Genomic DNA, 20,933 nt, shown 5'->3' on the forward strand with positions numbered 1-20,933 from the left:
CGGCGTTGGTTTTTCCCTGGGGTGGGAGACGGCTCCGTGCCAATGCTTGGCAGGACCCCCTTCACCGCAGCCTCTGGAGGAAGCTGGCTTAAGCCAGGGTTTAGGATTAAGAGCCATCCCAGCCTCTCTTATTCCTGTCTTATTAGCAGGGCTTTGTCCCCGGGCGGCTGCGCAGTGCGAGAGGGGAGGGAGGACGGGCAGGGCTGGCTCCTGTGCCGTGCTGTGCCGCTTCCACCCGGAGCAGCGGGACCCCTGGAGCAGGCACTGGGACGTGGGGGGCTCTAAGCGGGAAGGGTTAGATCCTGCCCCACATCATGCCAGCCCCGAGCACCCCCCAGTACCCCCACAGCTTCCCCCTCATCCCAACACACGCATGAGGCATCCCCCGTGTCCTGTGGGACACGTGCACCCAGGCTTAGGGGGGGACGAGGTGGGTCAGGAAAACCCTGGGTGCCATGACGCACCGGAGCCAGCTGCCAGGAAGGGCTTTGGGGATGGATTAGCCGCCATCTGGCCACTGGGATGCTGCTGGTCCTTGCCACATCCCTTCCAGCCCTTTCTGGCTGGGGGGCACAGCCTGATCTCCTTCCCCCAACCTGCACCATTGGGGACCACGGCCTTTCTCCCGGTGCTCCGCCATCCCACAGGCCAGGGATACAGTGCCAGGAGAAGGCCGCAGCGGTGCAGCGAAGTTTACCGGAGGCGGCCGGGAGATGCTGAGTCACGGCTCGGGTCTGCTCCTGGCACCAGCATCGCGGCGGCACCCGCGCCAGCCACACTCCGTGCCCGGGGTGGCAGCCAGCACCCAACTGTGCCCGTGCCGGGTGCCAGCCTCGCTCCGTGCCCGGCGGCAGGCATCGGTGTCCTTCCATGTTCTCCGGCCGTGCCTCAGTTTCCCTTCAGCATCCTTCGGTGGGGGCCTTCCTCTCCCTGCAGCGTGGGGTGGGGGGTTACCTGGGGGGGGGGAGGAGGGTCTGGTCCATCCCCAGCTGGGTCAGGGTGTCCTGGGAGTGCCCGGTCCCACGGGCATCTCCTGTCTGTCCAGCCAGCCAGGCTCTCCCCACCGCCAGCCTTTTGGGGGTACCACCACCAACCCCCCCCAGTGTTGCCAGGGAACCATCCTCCTCTTCCTCACCATCACCAGGGAGACGAGAGGAGGAGGAGAAGGGCCGTTCCCATGGCGACTGCGCAGGCACCCATCCTGCCTCCCCAGCGGTACCCGGGCGCGGGGCGATGCCTGGGGGACACACGGGGTGTCGTCGTTGTCGTCCCCCCGATACGTCTGGCATCACCGCCTGCATGCAGCTGCGTTTTGGGGAGGGGGGCTCAGCACCCCACCACCACCACCACTTACACCCAGGACATCGCTGGATGCTCTGCCTCCTTTTTTTTTTTGGGGGGGGGGGGATAAAATCCCACCTCCATCCCCCTTTTTGTCAATCCTGGCTGGGGAAACTGAGGCTGGGGACCCCCTTGAACCCACCCACCGCCCACCCCCCCGCCTTGGAGCTGATGCAAGCAGCGATGGGGTGGGCCCTTCCCTCCCCTCCCACCGCCGCAGTGCCTGGCACACACCCCGCTTTCTCCCTGCCGGAGAGATAATAAAAAAAAAAAAAAAAAAAAAATCAGAAGAGAAAGAAAAGGCAAAGGGGGGGGAACCGGGAAAAAAAAAAAAAAAAAAAACCAAAAAAAAAAAACCCCAACCAACCCACCAGGAAAAAAAAAAAAAAAAATCCTGCTGACATCATCTGGGATGACGGGGCTGATCCTGCTGCCGGCCCCCCCGCCGGAGCCCCACTAATGCTCCGCTTCTCTCCCAGCACAGCCGCCTTCGTCCAGCCCAAGCCAAAGGTGCCGGCGGCCGAGCGGGGTGGCAGGCGGCCACCCAGGCCGGCCGGCCGGGCTCTGGCATCGCCATGCCCGGAGAATCGGTGAAAACCGAAGGGTTGGGGGGATTGGAGAAGGAAAACGGAATGCCGGAGGGATCGGAGGCAGGTGAGGCTGAGGGGAGGCCGCGGGGAGAAGCGGGATGGAGGACGGAGGGATGTGGGATGGAGGGATGCGGGATGGAGGACGCGAGCGGGAGGGATGGAGGACGCAGGGTTGGCCGCGGCGGCAGCTCTCAGCAGCCGACGCTGCCGAGGGGCTCCGGTACTGACACCCCCGAAGCGAGGCAGGAGGTGATTTTGGGGACACCCCTTTGGGGACACCCCCTCCCTTCAGCCCCAAGGACCCCCCAGGGGTGGCCGGCCTCTGGTTGTGCCCCCCCACCCCAGCCCTACACCGGGAGGCCCTGGCAGAACCCGGAGGGGGATGTCTTGGTGTCCTGGGGAGTCCGAGCTCCCTCCCCCCCCCCAATTCCCAACTCCATTCCCTCTCCCCAGGACCACCGGGTGGGGAAACTGAGGCACGGGCAGTGCGGAGTCGTGGCCCAAGGTCACCCGGCACAGGCGGCCCCGTGGGCTCACTGTCACGCACGGGGGGGGGGGGGCTGGGGACAGCCGGGATGTACCGGGTGGGGGGGGGGAATGTCCCCACTGCCACCCTCCCCATGTGCCTCAGTTTCCCCCCCCAGGAGCCCAGTCTAGAGGGGGAAGGTGGTTCACCCAAAAATAGTGGGTTGAGGGTCTGGGTGAGGGTGGGGAGGGGGGTGTCAGGGCTTCCCCCCTCCCCCCCCCCCCCCCCCCAGGACAGCAGAGGGGGGGGTGCAGGTGGCCTTGTACAGCCCCTGTGCCTGGTGGGAGCAGGGGGAGCCCCAAAACAGCCCCCCCAGGTACAGGGGGGGGGTGCATGTCCCATCCAGGCAGCAGTGGAGAAGGGCAGAGCTAAAGGGATCCCAGCACCCCCCACCCCATAGGACACAACATGAGATTTTGGGGGGGGGGGGGGCGCATAGCCCCCAATTAACCCTTTAAGGGCCACCCACTTCTCAGGGGGACCCCAAGCATGCCCCACCCCAGGCCCCTTTTTGGGGGGGGGGGAAGTTCCCTCCCCCAGGGCAGGCAGCTGCCTCTTAAATACCCAGGTGAGACCCCACCCCCCCCCTCCACCCCCCCCTCCCAGCAGCCTCTGCAGCCTTGCCCCGCCCCCTCACCTCTATATAAAGCCCCCCCCGTGGAGGGGGGGGCCTATGGGGTTGTGCTGGGTTTGGTGTTACTGGGGGGTCCTGGTTGCTTCTGGCCCCCATGGACCTGCCTCTGGGGGCATCAGGTAATGTGGGGAGTAATTGGGGGGGTGTCACCACCCCCCCCCTTTCCCCCTAGGAGGTTTTGGGGTGCTTGTAAGGTGAGGAGGAGGCTGAACTCAGCTCGTGCCCCCCCTCCCCCTCTAGCTGGGTAGTGGGGGGGCTGAGAACCCACAAACTCGGTGCATGGGTGGGCACAAAGCTCTCTGCAGGGGTGATGTTGTAAGGGGGATGGGGGGGGGGGATAGGGGGTCCCCCTCCCAGTAGAGGGGTCCCCCTTGTTTGGGGACACCTGGGTCTGGGTTGTCCCTCCCTTAATGCATCTAAATCTATATGCCCCTTGGCGGGGGGGGGGGTGTCTGCTGGTGTGTGTCACCCCACGGGTGCTCTGGGTGGGGGGGTCACCCTGGTCTCCCACCCCTGGGGTGGGTGATACCAGCCTGGCTGGGTGTCCCCCGTCCCCCCCATGACAGCACCCTGGCTGTCCCCTCCCTATAGCCCCCCATTACGGGCTGACGCTGGGGGGGGGCAGGATTTGGGGGGCCATGGCACTGAGGGGGGGGTCTCCCCTCTCTCCACAGCCCCCCTGCCGGCCACGAGCCCCCCGCCGATGCCCACCAAGGAGGAGGCTCGCCCGCAGCCCGAGGGGGCTAGCTGTGACCCCGGCCCCCCCCGCCGCCGCTCCCCCCGGCGAGGCCTGCAGGCCCCCCCCGCCCGCGGACCCCCTGGACACCCGCATCGTCATGGGCGAGGAGACCCGCTCCCCCGCCGCCCCCGAGCTCCGGGGGGGTCCCCCGCCGCCCGCCGTGCCTTGTCCTTTCCCCGCTCCCGCCAAAGAACCCCCCCAGCGCCAAGCGGCCGAGCCCCCCCCGGGCAGACCCCCCGCCGCCAGCCTGGACCCCGACCTCTTCTTCACGGCTCCCTCCACCCCGATCCGAGTCGGGGGGTCCCGGCTGCCGCCTGCCCCCCCTGAGGAGCAGACGGACGGGGAGAGCGAGGGGCTCTGCTCCCCCCCCACGTCCCCCTCTGGGTCCTACATGACGGCCGAGGGGGGCAGCTGGGGCTCCTCCGGCACCGCCAGCACCTCCCCGTCCTGCTCCCCCAACCTGGTGGCCGAGGCCGAAGCCATGGCGGCGGCCGAGGCCGAAGGCATGGCCGAGGTCGAAACCGTGCCGGCGTCGCCCGCCTGCCTGGAGGACCCCCCTGCCTTCACCCCGCCGTCTCCCGAGGAGGAGGAGGAGGAGGATGAAGACGGACCCTTCGTTCCACCGGAGGACGAGGAGGATGAGGACGGACAGACGCCGGAGGAAGAGGAGGATGAGGAATGGGAGGTGTCGGGGGGCGAGGGGCTGCCCGGCGCGGGCCTGATCCCGGCGGCGCTGCTGCCCTTCCGCGGCAGCCTGCTCTTCCAGGCTGAGGCGGTGGAGATCACCCCGCTGCCCCACGGCACGGCACCCCTGCCCCTCTCCGGTGAGGAGGAGGATGAGGAGGACGAAGAAGAAGAGGAGGAGGAAGAAGAAGAACAGGAGGAGGAGGAGGAGGGCGGCAGCACCTCAGCCTCCTTCCTGCGCTCGCTGTCGGAGACCTCCATCACCGAGGGGGTGGACGAGTCCTTTGCCTTCCGCGACGACACGTCTGCCTCCTCCGACTCGGCCGCCTACGACGGCGAGGAGGACGAGCGTCTCTACGGCACCGAACGCCATGCCGTGGGGGCTGAGGGGGGGTCCACCGGCACCGCCATCGCTCCCCCCGGCACCGATACCTCTGGGGATGGTGGCATCGAGCTCCACCTCTGTGCCGGGACGGACCCGGTCTGCTCCGGCTCACCGGAGGGGTCCCCGCGGCACCACCATGGCGAGGAGCCGGCGAGCGCGGTGCCCGGCATGGAGGACGCCGGCAGGGATGACCTCGGTGCCGAGCGGATGGAGCCGGGGACGCAAGAGCAGGATGGCAGCAAGACCCCCCCGGCACCCTCTGGAGAAGGTGGTGTGGAGCCAGATGGTGAGACCTTCCTCACCTCCTCATCTTCCTCCTCGGAGCTGGAGGAGGCTTCAGCCCTGGAGCCTGATGTCCTGTGGGAGCCGGACCCTGTCCTGGGGGGGTGTCCCCCACCAGAGCCCCCCCAGCTCCCAGAGGAGCCGGTGGTGATGCCAGGTGCCGAGGAGGAGCCAGTGGTGAAGGATGATTCTGGTATGGCAGTGCTGGAAGAGGGGCCCGGCATGGAGCCGGTGGTGAGCCACAGCGTCCTACAGCCCCCTGGCCTCTGCTCCGGGGAGCCCAGGGACCCCCAAACCGATGGGCTGGGGAGGGGCGACACGGCACCGGCCAACGGGGAGCCACAGGGTGGCCCTGGGAGTGACGGTGATGATAGTGATGGTGATGATGACCTTGGCACTGCGAGAGCAGGGAGCAACGAGTTGGCAGCCACCGATGGCCCCGATGAGCTGGATGTCCTGGCCACTGACCTGGCACCCTTGGTGACACCCAGCCCACCGAACGAGCTGGACATCGTGAGCATCAACCTGGCACCGTCGGTGACACCCAGCCTGCCGGATGAGCTGGACACAGCAGCCACCGACCCTGACCTGGTGCCATTGGTGACGCCAAGCCCACCAAATGAGCCGGACGTGGCAGCCACCAACCTGGTGCCATCAATGACACCCAGCCTACCAGATGAGCCGGACACGGTGGCCGCTGACCCAGCGCCATTGGTGACACCCAGCCTGCAGGATGAGATGGATGTTGCAGCCGCTGACCTTGACCTGGTGCCCTTGGTGATGCCCAGCCCACCGGATGAGCCGGACATGGTGGCCACCGACCCGGTGCCGTTGGTAATGCCCATCCTGCCAGAGGAGCTGGACACTGCAGCCACCACCCCTGACCTGGTGCCATCAGTGACGTCCAGCCCGCTGGATGAGCCGGACACCGTGGCTGCTGACCTGGTGCCATTGGTGACACCTAGCCTGCCGGATGAACCAGACACCGTGGCGGCTGACCCCATGCCATCAGGGTTGCCGGATGAGCCGGACACCATGGCCACCGACATGGTGCCATTGGTGATGCCCAGCCCGCCGGATGAGCCAGCCACCGCGGCCACCGACATGGTGCCATTGGTGATGCCCAGCCCGCCGGATGAGCCAGCCACCGCGGCCACCGACATGGTGCCATTGGTGATGCCCAGCCCGCCGGATGAGCCAGCCACCGCGGCCACCGACATGGTGCCATTGGTGATGCCCAGCCCGCCGGATGAGCCAGCCACCGCGGCCACCGACATGGTGCCATTGGTGATGCCCAGCCTGCCAAATGAGCCGGCCACCACGGCCACCGACCTGGTGCCGTTGGTGACGCCCAGCCTGCCGGATGAGCCAGACAGCGCAGCCACCGACCCCGACCTGGCACCGTTGGTGATGCCCAGCCGGCCGGCCGGCATCACGGCACCATCCCCACCGCAAGACGCGTCCCCTCGCGATGCCGACGAGGAACCATCGGATGGGGCGGCCTTGGCCAGCGAGTCCCCAGAGCCACCTGTGACCGCGTGTCCCTCGGCGTGGGGGACGATGGCGCGTCCCCCCGGGGACATCAGCGAAGCCCCCGAGGAGTGGGACGCTGCCACCGCCTCCTCCGAGGAGTCGTCCCCGGAGCTGCTGGACACCTCCCGCTCCCGCACCGACTCCAGCTTCTTCACCGCCCCCGAGGACAGTGCTGGGGAGGCGGCCGCCCCCCCCAGACCCCCATCTTCCGAGGAGGAGGAGGAAGAGGATGCCGCCCGTCGCTGCCTGGCCCTCTGCTTGCCCGCCTCGCCCCCCGCCGTCCCCCCGTTGCTCTTCACCGCTTCGGAGCGGGAGGTGTACGTGGGGGCCCCCCCGTCCCCCCTTGAACTGCTCCAACCACCCGGTGCCTTTTCGGAGAGCGGGGCGGCCTGGCAGAGCCAGGAGGACCGGCAGCGGGTCACCGCCATGTTACAGGGCTCTTTTGGGGATCTGCCGGCCCCCCGCCTCCTCCCCAGGCCCCTGGAGTCCCCCGAGGTGCTGGCGGAGCCCCCCCCGAGCCCTCCCAGCGATGGGGGGACGGAGGAGCCCCCGACCCCCCAAGAGCCCCTGACCCCTCGGCCGGGCGATGAGCCCCTGAGCCAGACTGCTGGGGAAACCGATGCCAAAGTCCTGGGGGATGGTGGCCCCCCCAGCCCCCCCAGCGAGCCCCCAGCCCCCCCCCCCAGCAGCAGGAGGAAGAGGAGGCGATGGGGGGGGCCCCCTGCGGCCCCCAGCCTGCTCCGGGTGCCGGCGAAGCAGAGGATGCTCAGCCGGAGCCGGTTGGGGAAGCGGCACCCCAAGCCCCCCCCGAGCCCCCCAGCCCGCCGCCGGCCCCCCACCCTCCGCTCCCCAAAGTCAGCCAAGTGCCTCCTCTCGCCGTTGCGCCGCCGCCGTCACCGTGCCCGGATCCGACCCGCGGCCCCCAGGACACCTCAGGGCTCCCCGCCGGCGAGGAGCGTCCATCCGTCCTGCCGCCCTCCAGGAAGCACCTCGAAGGTAAGATATACCCCCCCGACACCCACCCACCCATCGCCATGGGGCTGGGGTGGGCTTCATCCACTGGTGGGGTGCTGGGGGTCCCTTTTGGGGGTCCTAGGGTGGCTGATGGGGGTGAGCAGGCTGGATTTGACCCCCATGGGAAGGGATTTTGGGGGGCATGACCAGCTCAGTGCCCCCCCTTGTTGTCCCCATGACCACCCCCCTACCACCATGGGGTGTTGTGTGGGACTGGGGTGGGCATCACCCACTGGTGGGGTGCTGGGGGCCCTCTTTGGAGGGTCCTAGGGTGGGTGATGGGGGTGAGCAGGCTGGATTTGACCCCATGGGAGGGGATTTTGGGGGGCACCACCACCCTAGATCCCCCTGTTGCCCCCATGACCACCCCCCTACCACCATGGGGTACTGTGTGGGGCTGGGGTGGGCATCACCCACTGGTGGGGTGCTGGGAGTCCCCGTTGGGGGGTCCCAGGGTGGTCGAGGGGGGTGAGCAGGCTGGTTTTGACCCTATGGGAAGGGATTTTGGGGGGCACCACCAGCTCAGCCCCCCCCACCTGCAGCCCCCCAGCCCTCCCCACGCAAGGAGAAGGAGGCGCGAGGCAGGCAGGCAGGGACAGGCAGTGCAGGCGGCCGGGGGCCCCCCCGGGGGTCCCTGCAGTCGGAGTCGAGCTCCTCCAGCGAGGCGGAGGCTCCGTACCCCTGCCCCGAAATCCAGCGCCTGCGGGAAGCCGCCGGCATCGCCCTGCGCCAGGACAAGCAGCCCCCAGCCCCCCGCCGCTGCGAGGCCAACCATAAAGGTGAGAGAGAGGGGGGTCCCTGTGGGGTCCCCCCTCCCCCAAATTTTTTTGGGGGGTGGGGTGTCAGAGGGATACCCATCTCCATCCCACCCTTCTGCTTGGCCGCAGGGTCGTGTAACGAGTCGGAGAGTAATGACGAGTCCATCCCTGAGCTGGAGGAGCCCGAAGGCTCAGAGACACAGCCGACCCAGACCCAGGTGGGGGATTTTTGGGGGGAAAGGGGGTGATGGGGACCCCCTTACCCTCCCCAGGGTGGTGGGACTGGGGCTGTCCTCACCCACGGATCTCTGGCAGGCACAGCTCACCCACTCGCTGGGCACCGGGGAGGAGACTGTCAGCAAGGCGAAGCAGAGCCGGAGTGAGAAGAAAGCCAGGAAGGTGGGATGGGGACCCCCCCCCAGGTGGGGCTGGGGGTCTGCCATGGGGCTGGGGGGTCCCTGTCCTATCCTAGGGTTAGTGGGGGGTAAGATGGGGGGTGGCAGGTGGGGAAATCTCCACTCTGAGAGGGGCTCCAGGGCACGCCGGGGTGTCCCAGTAGCGGGCTGGGGTGGTGGTGTGGGGTCCCCCATTCTTGAGGGGCAGGGGGCTCAGCCTGGCCATGCTGGGGGACAACATTGTCCCACGTCCCTGGTTTTGCTGTTGTCCCAGGGTTCTGGGGGGCTGCAGACCCCCCTCCTTGGCTGCTCAGGGTGTCGTGATGCCGGACAGGGGGACACGGGGTCACCCCTGTGTCCTGTTTTCCACCCCACCTCCCAGGCCATGTCCAAGCTGGGGCTGCGGCAGATCCACGGTGTCACCCGCATCACCATCCGCAAATCCAAGAACATCCTCTTCGTCATCACCAAACCCGACGTCTTCAAGAGCCCCGCGTCTGACATCTACATCGTCTTTGGGGAAGCCAAGGTGAATGGGGGGGGGGGATAAAGGGGGGCCTGGGGAGGGGTGTCCCATCCTTGGGGCTGGTGGGTGACCCCGTGTCCCCGCAGATCGAGGACCTGTCGCAGCAAGTGCACAAAGCGGCGGCGGAGAAGTTCAAGGTGCCGATGGAGCACTCGCCCCTGATCACGGAGACGGCCCCCACCCTCACCATCAAGGAGGAGAGCGAGGAAGAGGAGGAGGTGGGTGCCGGAGGGGATCCAGGGATACGGGTGGGAATGGGTCAGGGCCTTTTTGGGGGGAGGGGGGGGGGGCTGACAGTGATGTCCTGTGTCATTGTCCCCCCCCCCCCCCCCCCTCGCAGGTGGACGAGACGGGGCTGGAGGTGAGGGACATCGAGCTGGTGATGGCCCAGGCCAACGTCTCGCGCCCCAAAGCTGTGCGGGCGCTTCGGCACAACAACAACGACATCGTCAACGCCATCATGGTGAGTGGGTGGTGGTGGTGGGGAAGCTGCTACTGGGGATAGCCCCCCCCCAGTGCATCTCCTGGCATGAATTGGGGGTGCAACCCCCCCTCCCTGGGGTGCTGCGGGGGGGTCCCTGATGCTCTGCTCTCTCCCCCCACAGGAGCTGACTATGTAGCGGCCGGGGGTGTCCCGGCCCCCCTGTATAGATGCACAGTTACTCCCCCCCCTTGCCATCCTTTCTCTAGACCCCCCCATACTCCTCTGCGTCTGTAACGCTCAATAAATGGCCTCATGTATCACTTGGATCGCACACCGCCTCCACTCACGGTGATTTTGGGGCTGGGGGGGGGTTCTGGGCTGCCCCATGGCTTCCCCAGACTTGTATCCCAGTGTGTGGGGGGGTCCTGTCTTTGGGGGGGGGGTGTTTGGGGGGAGCTCAGGATACCCCTGGTCCAGCAGTGGGTTACGGTGCAGGGGCTGTAACTGGGGTGGGGTGCCCAGGGAAATGGGGGTGAGTGGTGGCCACTGCGGTGGGATACGGGGTGCTGGGAGCAGGCACAGGGAGGGCTGGGACCCCCCTTGGCTCCACAGTGTTGGGGGGACACACGGCACTGGATGTGGGGTGGCAGAGTCCCAGGATGCTCCCGAAGCAGTCGGGCACCAGGGCTTTGCCCACCCTGTGTTGCTAATTTGGAGGTGCTTAACAAAGCCGGGCTTTGCTGAAGCCCAAGGGAGGTGGGTGAGGGCTTTAGCAAAGAGACAAACCACTGTCGGGTGCAGAATTATATTTACCTGTAACAAATACTCCGTACAGAAAGCATACATACACAGCCTCCCCCGGGACCGCCGCGGCCCCCCCATGCCATGTCCCCCAGTGCCGGGGTCACTCCAGGGCTGGCGATGGGGAAATGGAGGCGGCAGAACCCCCCCCCCAGCTGCTGCCATCTACTTGCTCCCAGAACGCTACACCCCGCAGGGTTATTTCCAGAATTAAGTCCCGTTTCCCACTGAAGTATAAAAAAAAAAAACCACCGTGAGCTGTTACGGCTTCTGTTTTATAGCTCTCCATATACAATCATGTCAAAAATAGGGCTTTTTTTTTCTTCCAAATTTCCTTAAGTCTTTAAGGACTTGAACATCCCCATGTGCAATTTGTTTTTAATCTGTAAATCATAAAAAGGCACTAAAACTACCCCCAACTCTGAGTACTCCCAGCCTTGTGCTGTGCCGCTGCCTCCTGGGCTTAAGAAGGAGAAAAAAATATTGGTTTCCCCAACGCCCGAGGCCCTGGAGCTGGTGCCCAGGGGACGGAGCCGGGACCCCCATCTCCCCTTCCTTTGGCTGATGGCAAAAACACCTGCCAGGAGGAGGAAACCCCAAGCTTCTCCATCAAGGCTTGTTCCTATGGAAGACGCTCTCTAGGATGGATGTGTCCTGGCCAAACCCTTTTCTCCAGGGGCTGGGGGACCCTCTTTGAGACCCACCCCCCCCCTTCCCTCCTGCTCTGGAGTTTATCAGCCTCAAAACTGTAAGGAAAGGGCTATTGGAGGATGGAGGGATCCTGTACCTGTCCCCGGCTCTCCAGCGAGCCGAACACCAGGGTGACTTGGCTGCTTTCACCCCTTAAAGTCCAGGGGAAGGAGGGATTGGGGTGATGGGGACCCCCCCAAGGAGCAGAAGGGGCTCACCCTGACCCCAGCCTAAAGCAGCGCAGGATCTGTGCAGGATCGTACCGAGGGCCGGCGCCTGCGATCCCAGGAAAGGGCAGGTAAGAAATGGTTGGAGCAGCGGGGATAGGGAGGGAGAGGATGGTAGGGATGAAGGCTGCTGCCTGCCTGGGATGGATACCGGTATGGGTAATGGTTAGGTGGGGAGCTGCAGGGAAGGCTTTGGGGACAAAGAGCAGAGGAATGTGCAGGAGGAGGCCGGTTCTCCCCCCCCCCAAAAAAAAACCTCCTTAGCCAGCATCTGGCTGCAAAACACCCACTGCAGCCAGACCCCCCCCCCCCTCCCCCACCCCCGCCAGCTCAGGGTGGCTGCCAGAGCCACCTATGGGTGCCAGAGACCCCACCTGACCCCTGGGGTGCTGCCCCAATCCTCCTCCAGCCCCATCCTTCCTCCTGGTTGTGGCTCTAAGATAAGTGGGGACCCCCACCCCAAGCCCTGATCCTTCTGAGGTGACCCCCCTGCCCCAGCAAACAACATGTCCCCTGCGGGGCCCACCTGGCACCTCTCTCTGCACAGGAGTGCTCCTCTGGCAGGGGATAGAGATTAAAAAAATAAGTGTGTATTTATAACTGTATGTAAAAATATATACAACATGTACAGCACACCCTGCAGCCCCCCCCCCCTCCAAGCTTCCCAGAGTGGGTCCTGGATCAGCTCTCCTGCCCCAGCAGTGGCCCTGGGGGACAGCAAAGTCCCCAAAGAGCCCCAACGTTCTCCTGCCAGCACCCCGAACCCCAGGATGGGTGGCAGAGGAGGACCAAGGGCTCCCCCAGACCAGGGGGGCAGGGGATGCATGGGGCAACTCTTCGTGCTCGGCAGGCTGGCGTGCAGGAAGGGGATGCCCTGGCAGGCGCCGGCAGCTGCCTGCCCTGTGCCTATGGGTGCACATGAGCCCGCTGGCAGGTAAAATGGCATCCGTGTGCCCCCCCCCCACCCCGGGGTCCCCCCACTATTCCTGAGCAAAGCTGGGGCTGGGGTGGGGGTACGGCAGCGTTTGCAGGCCAGGTTGCGGCAGCCCAAGCACAAAGCTCGCGGCGCGGGTGGCATCGGCAGCTTCTCCTGTGGGTCTGGAGCCGAAATGTTTCGACAACATCGACAATAGGTTTAAATAATTCACATTGTGGTAAACTTCATTCAAAAAACAGGGGGAGGAAGAAGAAGAGGGGGAGGAGGAGAGCAGTTACAACAGGGATACCATGTGCAAAACTGTAAACCAGGCAGAGGGTTGTAGCCGACTTGTCTCCCCGGCCTCGCTCCCTGCTGCGCCGGCAAAACCAAACCAGGGACGGCGCAGGCTGGGCTCCTGCCCTGGCATCCTCCACCACAGCATACCGGCATGGTGAGAAGGTGCCGGCTGCCTGCCAAGGGCCACTTTGAGCCATTAATGAGGACGGGAGAGTAATTACATCCTGATCTAGCCCCAAAACCTCTTCCGGAACGACGGTCAGGATACAGGCACTGCTGCGGGGGTCTCTCCGAGAGAGTGGGAAGGTGCCGGAGTGAGCCCCTGCCCCGGCGTGGGGAGCTGCTGGCGCCATCCTCCCCCCATCGCTGGCTCTCAGGAGGAATCGCGGTCCATGCTGCACCCCAGGGCTTCAATGTCGTTGCTGATGTGCGAGATCATTCGGTCCCACTCGTCCTCCTCCGAAGGGACGGACTGGTCATCTGAGCTGCCGGCAGCGCCATTGCCATTGGTGGTGGAATTGGAGGTGGTGCTCAGTGTCCGTCTGTACCTCCCAAAACTGTCTGTGATGATGCCTCGGCCATCCTTCACCCCGATGGTTTCGAGGAAGTTCTCAAAATGTTGACTGTCCTTCTCGGGGATGAAGGGGCGAAGACCTGGATCAGGGAAGAAAACCCGAGGAGGAAAACAGCATCATCGTGTGTTTTTACGGCACAGGCGTGCAGGGGAGACATCCAGGACAGATTTCCATGTGGATTTGCTCAGCTGTCTGAAATTCCCCATGGCTTCTGAGCCATCCAGTAGAGCCCAGCTGCTGAGGCTGGCTGTAATGTCATGCCCCAGCTCCCTGAAATGGCACAGGGCTTGGCAGAGTAGCCCATTTCGGGGGGACAGGGACCACTGGAGTCTCCAGCTTTTGTGGCCACCTCTCACACACCCCTGAGAACTGCAGCCGCTGGCCACCGAGCATAAAATCCTGCTAAAGCAGGATTTTCCAAGCTCGAAAGGATCGTCCGCTAATTCCCCACTGAAACATATTGCTCGGCTTTACTGAGCTTATTCCTCTAACGGCATCAGCCCACGACTCCTGCGCCCGAAGGAGCACAGGCAGGGCAGCTGCAGGAACATCTGTCCTGTCTCTGCATCCCACCGTGGGCTGGTGTCCCTGGCAGGGTGGCTGTCACCTGCTGCGAAGCAGAGGGTCACTGGAACACAGGTTAGGCATGCTGCTACTTATCCTTTGAGGATTTTAAGTAACTAATTCTGTTTTCTTTGTAATTAGCAGTAGGGTGAGAGTCCTCAAGAGCAAGTGTTTAAGTTAAGGCTACTTAAATGGCTTTTCCTGATGGGCCCCATCCTGCTCCATCTGCAATCATGGAGCAGCTGTCCTGCCGAGCATTGTCCCTCTCCCTAACCCCCTCCATGCTGTGTGTTCTTGCTAGCCAAAACCAAGATACCCTCCCAGCCCCCTTCCCAGAGTCAGTCACAGCTTTAGGGCTACAGTCACTACCCAAACTGCTTGGAAGAAAACTCTGGGCACTCAAAAACTTGAAAGAAAAACCTTTATGGGAGGCTTCTAGCATAGTCTGAGCCTGGGCAGAAGGTTTTCTGCTCCTCACCTCTCCATCTCACATCACCCACCCCAGTCAAACCCGTGGGGAGCAGCCAGAGCTCAGCCAAGCTCTGTCCTGGGAGAGCATGGCACCGGTGTGACCACCCAGGCTGGGAAAAGCAAGTTGGATTTGCTTTTCGGTGACATGAAGCCAATATAAAGTCAGCCTCCCAGCACAGCGACCTTGCCTTTGTGCCAGCTTTGGTACCGGCAATGTTAAAAGCAAGTCGGTTGCGTGCGCACCACTGAAAGAAAATGCCTTTGTGCTGGCGGAGGCACCCGGCTGCGCTGCTGGATCGCCAGGACAAAGAAAAGAGAAGCCGGCTGGTGCGAGAACTCGCTGAGAGCTGCCCTGCTCCCTGCGGCACGCTGACTCTAGTGAGCAACCCCCAGCACTTTCAGCAGATCTGCTTTTATAAGAGGGTGAAAACCCAAGGCATCGCTTTTCAGTGACAACAGGCATCTCTGTTTTGGTCCCTGCGCTGTTTGAAAGCCTCCCCAGCGCTGGCTGAGTGCCCAGCTGTGAACCTGCCTGCCCCAGGGCCAGTGCAGACATCAGGTCAGGCCCAGGTCCTCCTGCCCCAAGCCATGGGCTCTTGTTACTGATGCTCTTTCAGCTTAGTAAAGCCAAAATCAAAGTAGAGAGTTTGAGCAGGAAGGACTTGCAAGAGCCCCAGAGGCTCACAGCCTCCTTTTAATGAAGGGGAATGAAAGGGTCCTGTTCCCCTGCCAGGGTGCACACCTTGCTCCCAGGACGGTGAAATTCCTCTTGAAGGAACGCAAGTTCAGTACGCCCAGATGAACAGCACATCCAACACCAGAATCGCCTGGTGTCAGGCACCGCATGGCTGGCCAAGGACCAGAACCCTCTTTCTTGCTACCAGCAGGCACAGAAATGCCTGGTGTTCGGTCTGGAGGAGGCACCCAGGCTCCCTCTGCAGTCAGAAGGAGAGGTCAGCATCTGGAAGGGTGACTCAAGCCTCTGAGACTGAGGGCCCAAGTTAGATGGACTCAGGTGCCCTCAGAAAACAAGTATCTCCAAGGAGAGATGGACTAAGATATTGCTCCTTGCTTGGTGACACCCCAAGGAATCTTTGTGCCATCCACTCCCACCCCTCTACCCCTTTGCATCCCATTGGACTGCCCACGTCGAAGGTCTGTGCATCAGCGATCGGTACCAGACACATCACAAGGGCTTGGGAGCGGACCAACGCCAGCTCTCACCCTCCACGATGAATCCCTGGCAGCTGACACTCACCTAAGAGCAGAAACTTTCTGCTGTCCCCGTAGAGCTGCTTCAAGTTGATGCAGAATTCGTGGATCGAAGCCCCATTGCGATACTCGTGCAGGAGCATTGCGAACTGCTGGATCTCTTGGGAAGAGAGTTTTGTTCGGAGCTGTGGAAGAGAAGCACACCACAAACGTCACTGATTTTTTTAGGAAGAGATGATGGGAAGCCTGGGAACAGCATTTACCAGATTTATTGCTATTTGACAAGAGCTGCAGTAATGAACCAGCTCATCCTGATGGAAAAGCAGGACAGGCTGCTGTAACCCACTACTGAGCTGGCAGCTTTCAAACAGGGACAAGCTGTGAGCGTACACAGGGACAGTGACATGCAAAGTGATGGACCTGGCGTGCTGCGGATGGTGTGACATGCCTTTACATGGTGAGAGGGGACAAGGGGGTGGGGATGCTGCTGCAGAAGGATGTGAGCCCACATTCAGGTCCCACGAGGCCTCCAAGCACAATCTGTATGAAAAGGAGGAGGATGAGATGTTCTTACACCAGCGTGGGCTCACGTTCTACATGCCAAGGCAATGAACCCAAATTCCAAGAGTACCCTAAAAAGGGAAGAAAATCCCTCCACCCTGCCCTGCAAGCCAAGGACACCCTACCGTCATCATATAGTCCTGGAGCAGCTCTGTCGCCGTAGTGCTCAGCTCGCTCTCACTGACTGTCTTAATGTGTGGAGACTGTTGTGTGGAGAAGGAAGAGGGGGAGTTGTCACCTGCATCCAAGGTTTCTGGAAAGGAACTGAAATGGAAACAGATTGTGAGTCCTCCAGAGCAACTCAGGCACCTCCTGCATCACCATTGCTGGCTGCCGCAGCACAGGAGAGCCTGGAAGAGCGGAGAGGCACATGGGCATCTGAAGGCTCCCACCCAGCACAGAGTACTTTAACGATATTGGTTTGGTGACCTGCTGAAAATGAAGCCCTACATGGGCAAATATCCCCTCCAACTGCTTTCTTGTTTTGCAACAGTGTGGGGAAAAGTCTCAAACTACCTTATTGTGGCATTAAATGTGAAACTTTCAAATAGCATCACGTGGTTTTAAACAACTGATTTGTGTGTCGGGTTTTCAGCCCACAAATGCTATCGATGTTTTCAGCAGCCACCGATTGGGGAGGGGAAAAGTTTCCAAAATAAAAGGGTTTGGGGAAAACCTTTTCTCCCAACTCCAGGTGGACTTCACCAAGGCAAAGCAACTGGGCAAGCATCATGTCCCCACTTTGCTGACATGTGGGACTGCACATACATTGTGTACGTGACCATCTCTGGAAACCTGCAACAGCAGAACAATCCAGCCACGGATGCTGTGGAGGCAGGGACCATGGCACCGCACACGGACAGTAAAAACATTGCCCAATGTTTCAGCCAGACTGAGCAGAAGCTTTTCAATGTGCAGACCACAGCAGTTCCTGCTTTGGGAGCTTTAAACCCAGCAGCGAGGCTGCACTAATAAGCCCGAGTGCCGAGTGAGCTCAGTGTACCACGTTTAACTTACAAAGTGCTTGCTTCTGTTTCATAAGATTCCTTAACATCCACTTTTGTAGAAGAGTCATCTGCAAGGAAAACATTCAAGATGTGGAGTTTGAGAGGCAGAAATTCAGTGTTTTTCCCAGCCCATGACCTACACAAACACACTGATTTCCAAGTCGGCTTTCAGAGCTGGAAGATGAGAGGCAGGCAGGGCTGGGGCCAAGATTGTGCTGTGTCAGGACTGGATACAGACTCAGCAGAGATACATGAACCGCAAAGGGATTGTTTTATTAAGTGCCTCTGTCCAACATGAATAGAGAGGCAAAGCGTATGGGGGACAAGGATGGTGGCTGATGTCCTGTAGCCCAGCTGGGGAAACATCTGCAGGCAGGAGACAGCCCTTGTGCCCGTCCAACTCACACACAATTAAAGCAGAGGAGGGGTTTTTTTCAATACCCTACAGGAGGGAAGCCACCAGGCTGGCTCTGACCTCAGAGGGTGGCAGAAGAGATGTGATGGATATTGGTGAAGATGGGGAGAGACCCTCAGACAGGTCCAGTAAGAAACAAGCAAAGGGGGAGAGCACGGACTTACCGCTGTGTAAGGACATGTGCCGTGTCGGCGTGGACGCCCCATCAAATATTGCTCTGTCCAAGAAGTCTATCGTGGACTCAGTGTAAACAATCTGGAAGACTTGGCTGAGAAGCGAGCACAGCTCCTCGGCAGTCACCTAGGGAGGGAGCAAAGAAGAGCTGCTGTGAGGCAGAAGATACTGCGGTGGCCTTTCTCTTTGGCTCCCTACGTTGGGTATCCCATGCGGGACATCGGTGTGCTGTATTTTTAAGTGTGTCGTCCTCCCAGCGAGGACAGGGAACCCACTCATCCAAGATCTTGGACACTGCTTGACCCACAGGGTCTTGAGGGCTGGAGGTGACAAACCTTGTATCTCATTAGCTACCTCCTGCTGTCCTGCAGGGTTTTCCTAGGTGCTAGAGGAGACAAACTCCTGAGACAAATCACCCCTCATCACCCTCTCATACTACCACAGAAGCATCCCAGCCCTTTTCAACTGGCCAGACCAGGCAATAGGAGAGCGGATGCTCCATCGTCAACTCACAGCTATTAATTAGCACCCAGATTTTGTGTTGATGCTCTGTCCTACTCCTCAGTTCAGGTCTCTGGATTTTGGCTACGTAACCTACATCCCAAATAGGTGCAGGCACCCCAGAGAGCGTTAGAGCCGAAAACAAGGCGAGCAAAACTCCACCCTGAAGGCAAAGGGTTCCTGCTGTAGAAGTAGGAGCACACAGGCTGAGATCAGAATCTCTGGATCCAGATAGTAGATGAAACAAATTTCCAGGTCAGCATCAGGATAATGCCCCAGTTAGCAAAATCCTATTGTGGGAGACATTCAGTTATCTTCACAGATTTCCTGCTGCTGGAGAAAGACCTGGGCAGCAGGCACCACCACCAAGGAAAAACCATCTTCTCATACCCTCTCGTGTCTGAACTAGGTCCCGGGCCTGGAGCAGGGACCAGATTTCCTCCTCCAGGTTGCACCTTGTGTACCAGCAAAGCCCAACCCACACCCTGCAGTCTTAAAACCAGGCCTATGTGTGTCACACAAGGTACAGCCAGGTAAGCATCTGGTCACATAACAAGAGGGGACACTTGGTGAGAGCAGGATGAGGCCACCATGGTCTAAGAGCCAGAAAACCTCCCAGCAATCCCAGTCCCTGCGGCACTGCAATGAGACAGTCATTCTGCAGGCAACCCCAACGTGGGACAGAGTTTTAATCGAGTGTTTTGAGTCTTACTTTGTTCTCCGTAGCCAGGACCACCAAGCAACAAGCTTCAACAGGAACCACCCCACTCTCAGACAGCGAGCCTGAAGTAAGCGCTTTGGAGCTCTCGGCACAGAGACTCTGGCTTGGGGAGATCCCGGGGTCCTGAGCTGAGAAAGAGAGAAGTCATAATGGAAAGGTCGAGGCAGGGAGAGAACAGCAAGGAGTCCTTGCACAGTGAGCTGTCATCCGAGCAGGATGCCTGTGGGGACAGCAAAGCCCCCAAAACAGGAGAGCAGAGGATCCCACAGGTGGGAGAAAATGCCCTGGAAGAGGGAGATCTTGGGAGCCCGGGAACTCCACCTGAACACTGCACAGGGCCAAAGTCTTTGAATGAAAAGCCTAAAATTTAGAGCTGGTTTCTGACAACTCTGTAAATCACCAGCTTCATTTCCATGGCTTAGCCAGCCTCAGAAATCCACCAGCAGAATTACAGCCTTCTAAGTCACTTACTCATTTATTCTATAGACTGTCCTTCACTGTCACGGGGTTTATAATCCGATAAGTCTCTGTCATTACATCTTCTAAGTAGCTCAGCATTCCCCAAACACTCCAGCCCAAAAACAGGCAGGTCTGACACACGCAGAGCTGCTGGGAACGGATTCAAGGCCCTCCCCAGGTATTACAAGAAGTGAGGTGTGTCAGAAGTGATGGCTATCATCCTGGTTATTCCACACGGGCATTTAGACATGCAACATCACAATGAAATCCTCCCAGCAGCCAGCACAAGGGTTGTGAAGAGCAGGGCAGGTCCAACACACACTTCTGGCAGTTGCCGGAGGACAGGCTACAGGAGGAATTTCTAAGCTATACGTGAGCTTGCACTTCATCCCCAGATACAACCCAGCCCAGCTCCAACATCCTTCATCTCCCCCAGCGTGCTCGCCCTTCTGTGAGTCACAGCACCCTCAGGAGACATGCGTACCCCCAGTCCTTCCTCCACCCCCGCTAGAAAAGGATGGACTGAAACAACTCAAGGCAGGAGCTTAGATAAAAGGAAAAAAATTGCTTCCACTGAGGGTGGTGAAACCCTGGCACAGGTTGCCCAGGGAGGCAGCAGATGCCCCATCCCTGGAAACATTCAAGGCCAGGTTGGACGGGGCTCTGAGCAACCTGATCTAGTTGAAGATGTCCCTGCTCCCTGCAGGGGGGTTGGACTAGATGACCTTTAAAGGTCCCTTCCAACCCGAACCATTCCATCATTCTATGATTCTGTGAAGGACACCGATCGTTTTGGTCTGTTCTCACCCAGCATCGCCTTTGTCCTGTTTCTGGTCAGGCCAGCTGCCATCCTACACAAGGGCAATGCTGGCTGCTGTGGGGCTCTGCCCCACAACCCCAAAACACACGGCAACCCCAACACACAAGGCTACAGCCTGCCCGTGCTGGCCACAACCTACCTGTTTTCAGCACGACCAAGTGAGAGGAGTCATCTCGGATGTAGGAAACAGACGCGATGTCATGGATGGGGACCCTGAGGATGAGATCTTCTCCATCCCGCCACACCAGCTTGATGTTGTAGGCAGAGAGACTGATGACAGCATCATGTTCTTGGGTCAGCTGCCCCGGGAGCTGGTGTGCTCTCTAAAATAAACATATTTACATTGATTTGCTGAACTGTTTCCCCTTTGGTAAGGCTCTGGTAACAGGCTTCCCTCCCACGTTTGTAACACTAGGATGGAGGATACCACTTAGACCAGGACCCAGCCCCAAGGAAACTCTGCGAGCCTTTTTTTTTCTTTTTTCTCCATGCTGCATGTTAGATAGACTACACAGAGCAGGTCATTCAACAGGCTGAGCGCTCACCTTTGCATTATCGATCAAATGCAAGATTTCCGTGCGGCTGGAGGGATTCAGGTACCCTGGGATGGATGTGAGTTGACCTAAATACTGGAAAAGAAGAATCAAACCGTTACCACTGCACATACACGCTAAGCATGCCCCTGAAC

The 20,933-nt window shown here is 60.8% G+C and overlaps 2 protein-coding genes across 4 annotated transcripts in view; one reads left to right on the forward strand and one right to left on the reverse strand.

Moving 5' to 3' along the window:
• Positions 1-1,748: 1,748 nt before the first annotated feature.
• On the forward strand, positions 1,749-10,140 carry NACAD (NAC alpha domain containing). Its single transcript, XM_049798786.1, is given in 10 exon segments — positions 1,749-1,995; positions 3,766-7,578; positions 7,581-7,710; positions 8,271-8,507; positions 8,616-8,704; positions 8,802-8,885; positions 9,264-9,410; positions 9,494-9,625; positions 9,748-9,870; positions 10,013-10,140. Coding segments are annotated over 9 exon segments (4,608 nt in total). The 5' UTR covers positions 1,749-1,995; positions 3,766-3,927; the 3' UTR covers positions 10,028-10,140.
• A 2,543-nt stretch (positions 10,141-12,683) lies between these two features.
• Positions 12,684-20,933, reverse strand: part of CCM2 (CCM2 scaffold protein) — a 38,441-nt gene continuing 30,191 nt past the window's right edge. For all 3 annotated transcript variants that reach the window (XM_049798522.1, XM_049798523.1, XM_049798525.1), the window contains 8 exons: positions 20,791-20,874; positions 20,385-20,568; positions 18,958-19,094; positions 17,735-17,870; positions 17,166-17,223; positions 16,274-16,412; positions 15,634-15,772; positions 12,684-13,419 (listed from right to left, as the gene is read on the reverse strand). In XM_049798522.1, coding sequence (XP_049654479.1) covers positions 13,139-13,419; positions 15,634-15,772; positions 16,274-16,412; positions 17,166-17,223; positions 17,735-17,870; positions 18,958-19,094; positions 20,385-20,568; positions 20,791-20,874 — 1,158 coding nt within the window. In that variant the 3' untranslated portion in view covers positions 12,684-13,138. The remainder of the gene's footprint in view (positions 13,420-15,633; positions 15,773-16,273; positions 16,413-17,165; positions 17,224-17,734; positions 17,871-18,957; positions 19,095-20,384; positions 20,569-20,790; positions 20,875-20,933) is intronic.

The sequence above is a fragment of the Accipiter gentilis genome, chromosome 4, assembly GCF_929443795.1.
Source record: "Accipiter gentilis chromosome 4, bAccGen1.1, whole genome shotgun sequence".
In the NCBI taxonomy this organism is placed as follows: Eukaryota; Metazoa; Chordata; class Aves; order Accipitriformes; family Accipitridae; genus Astur; species Astur gentilis.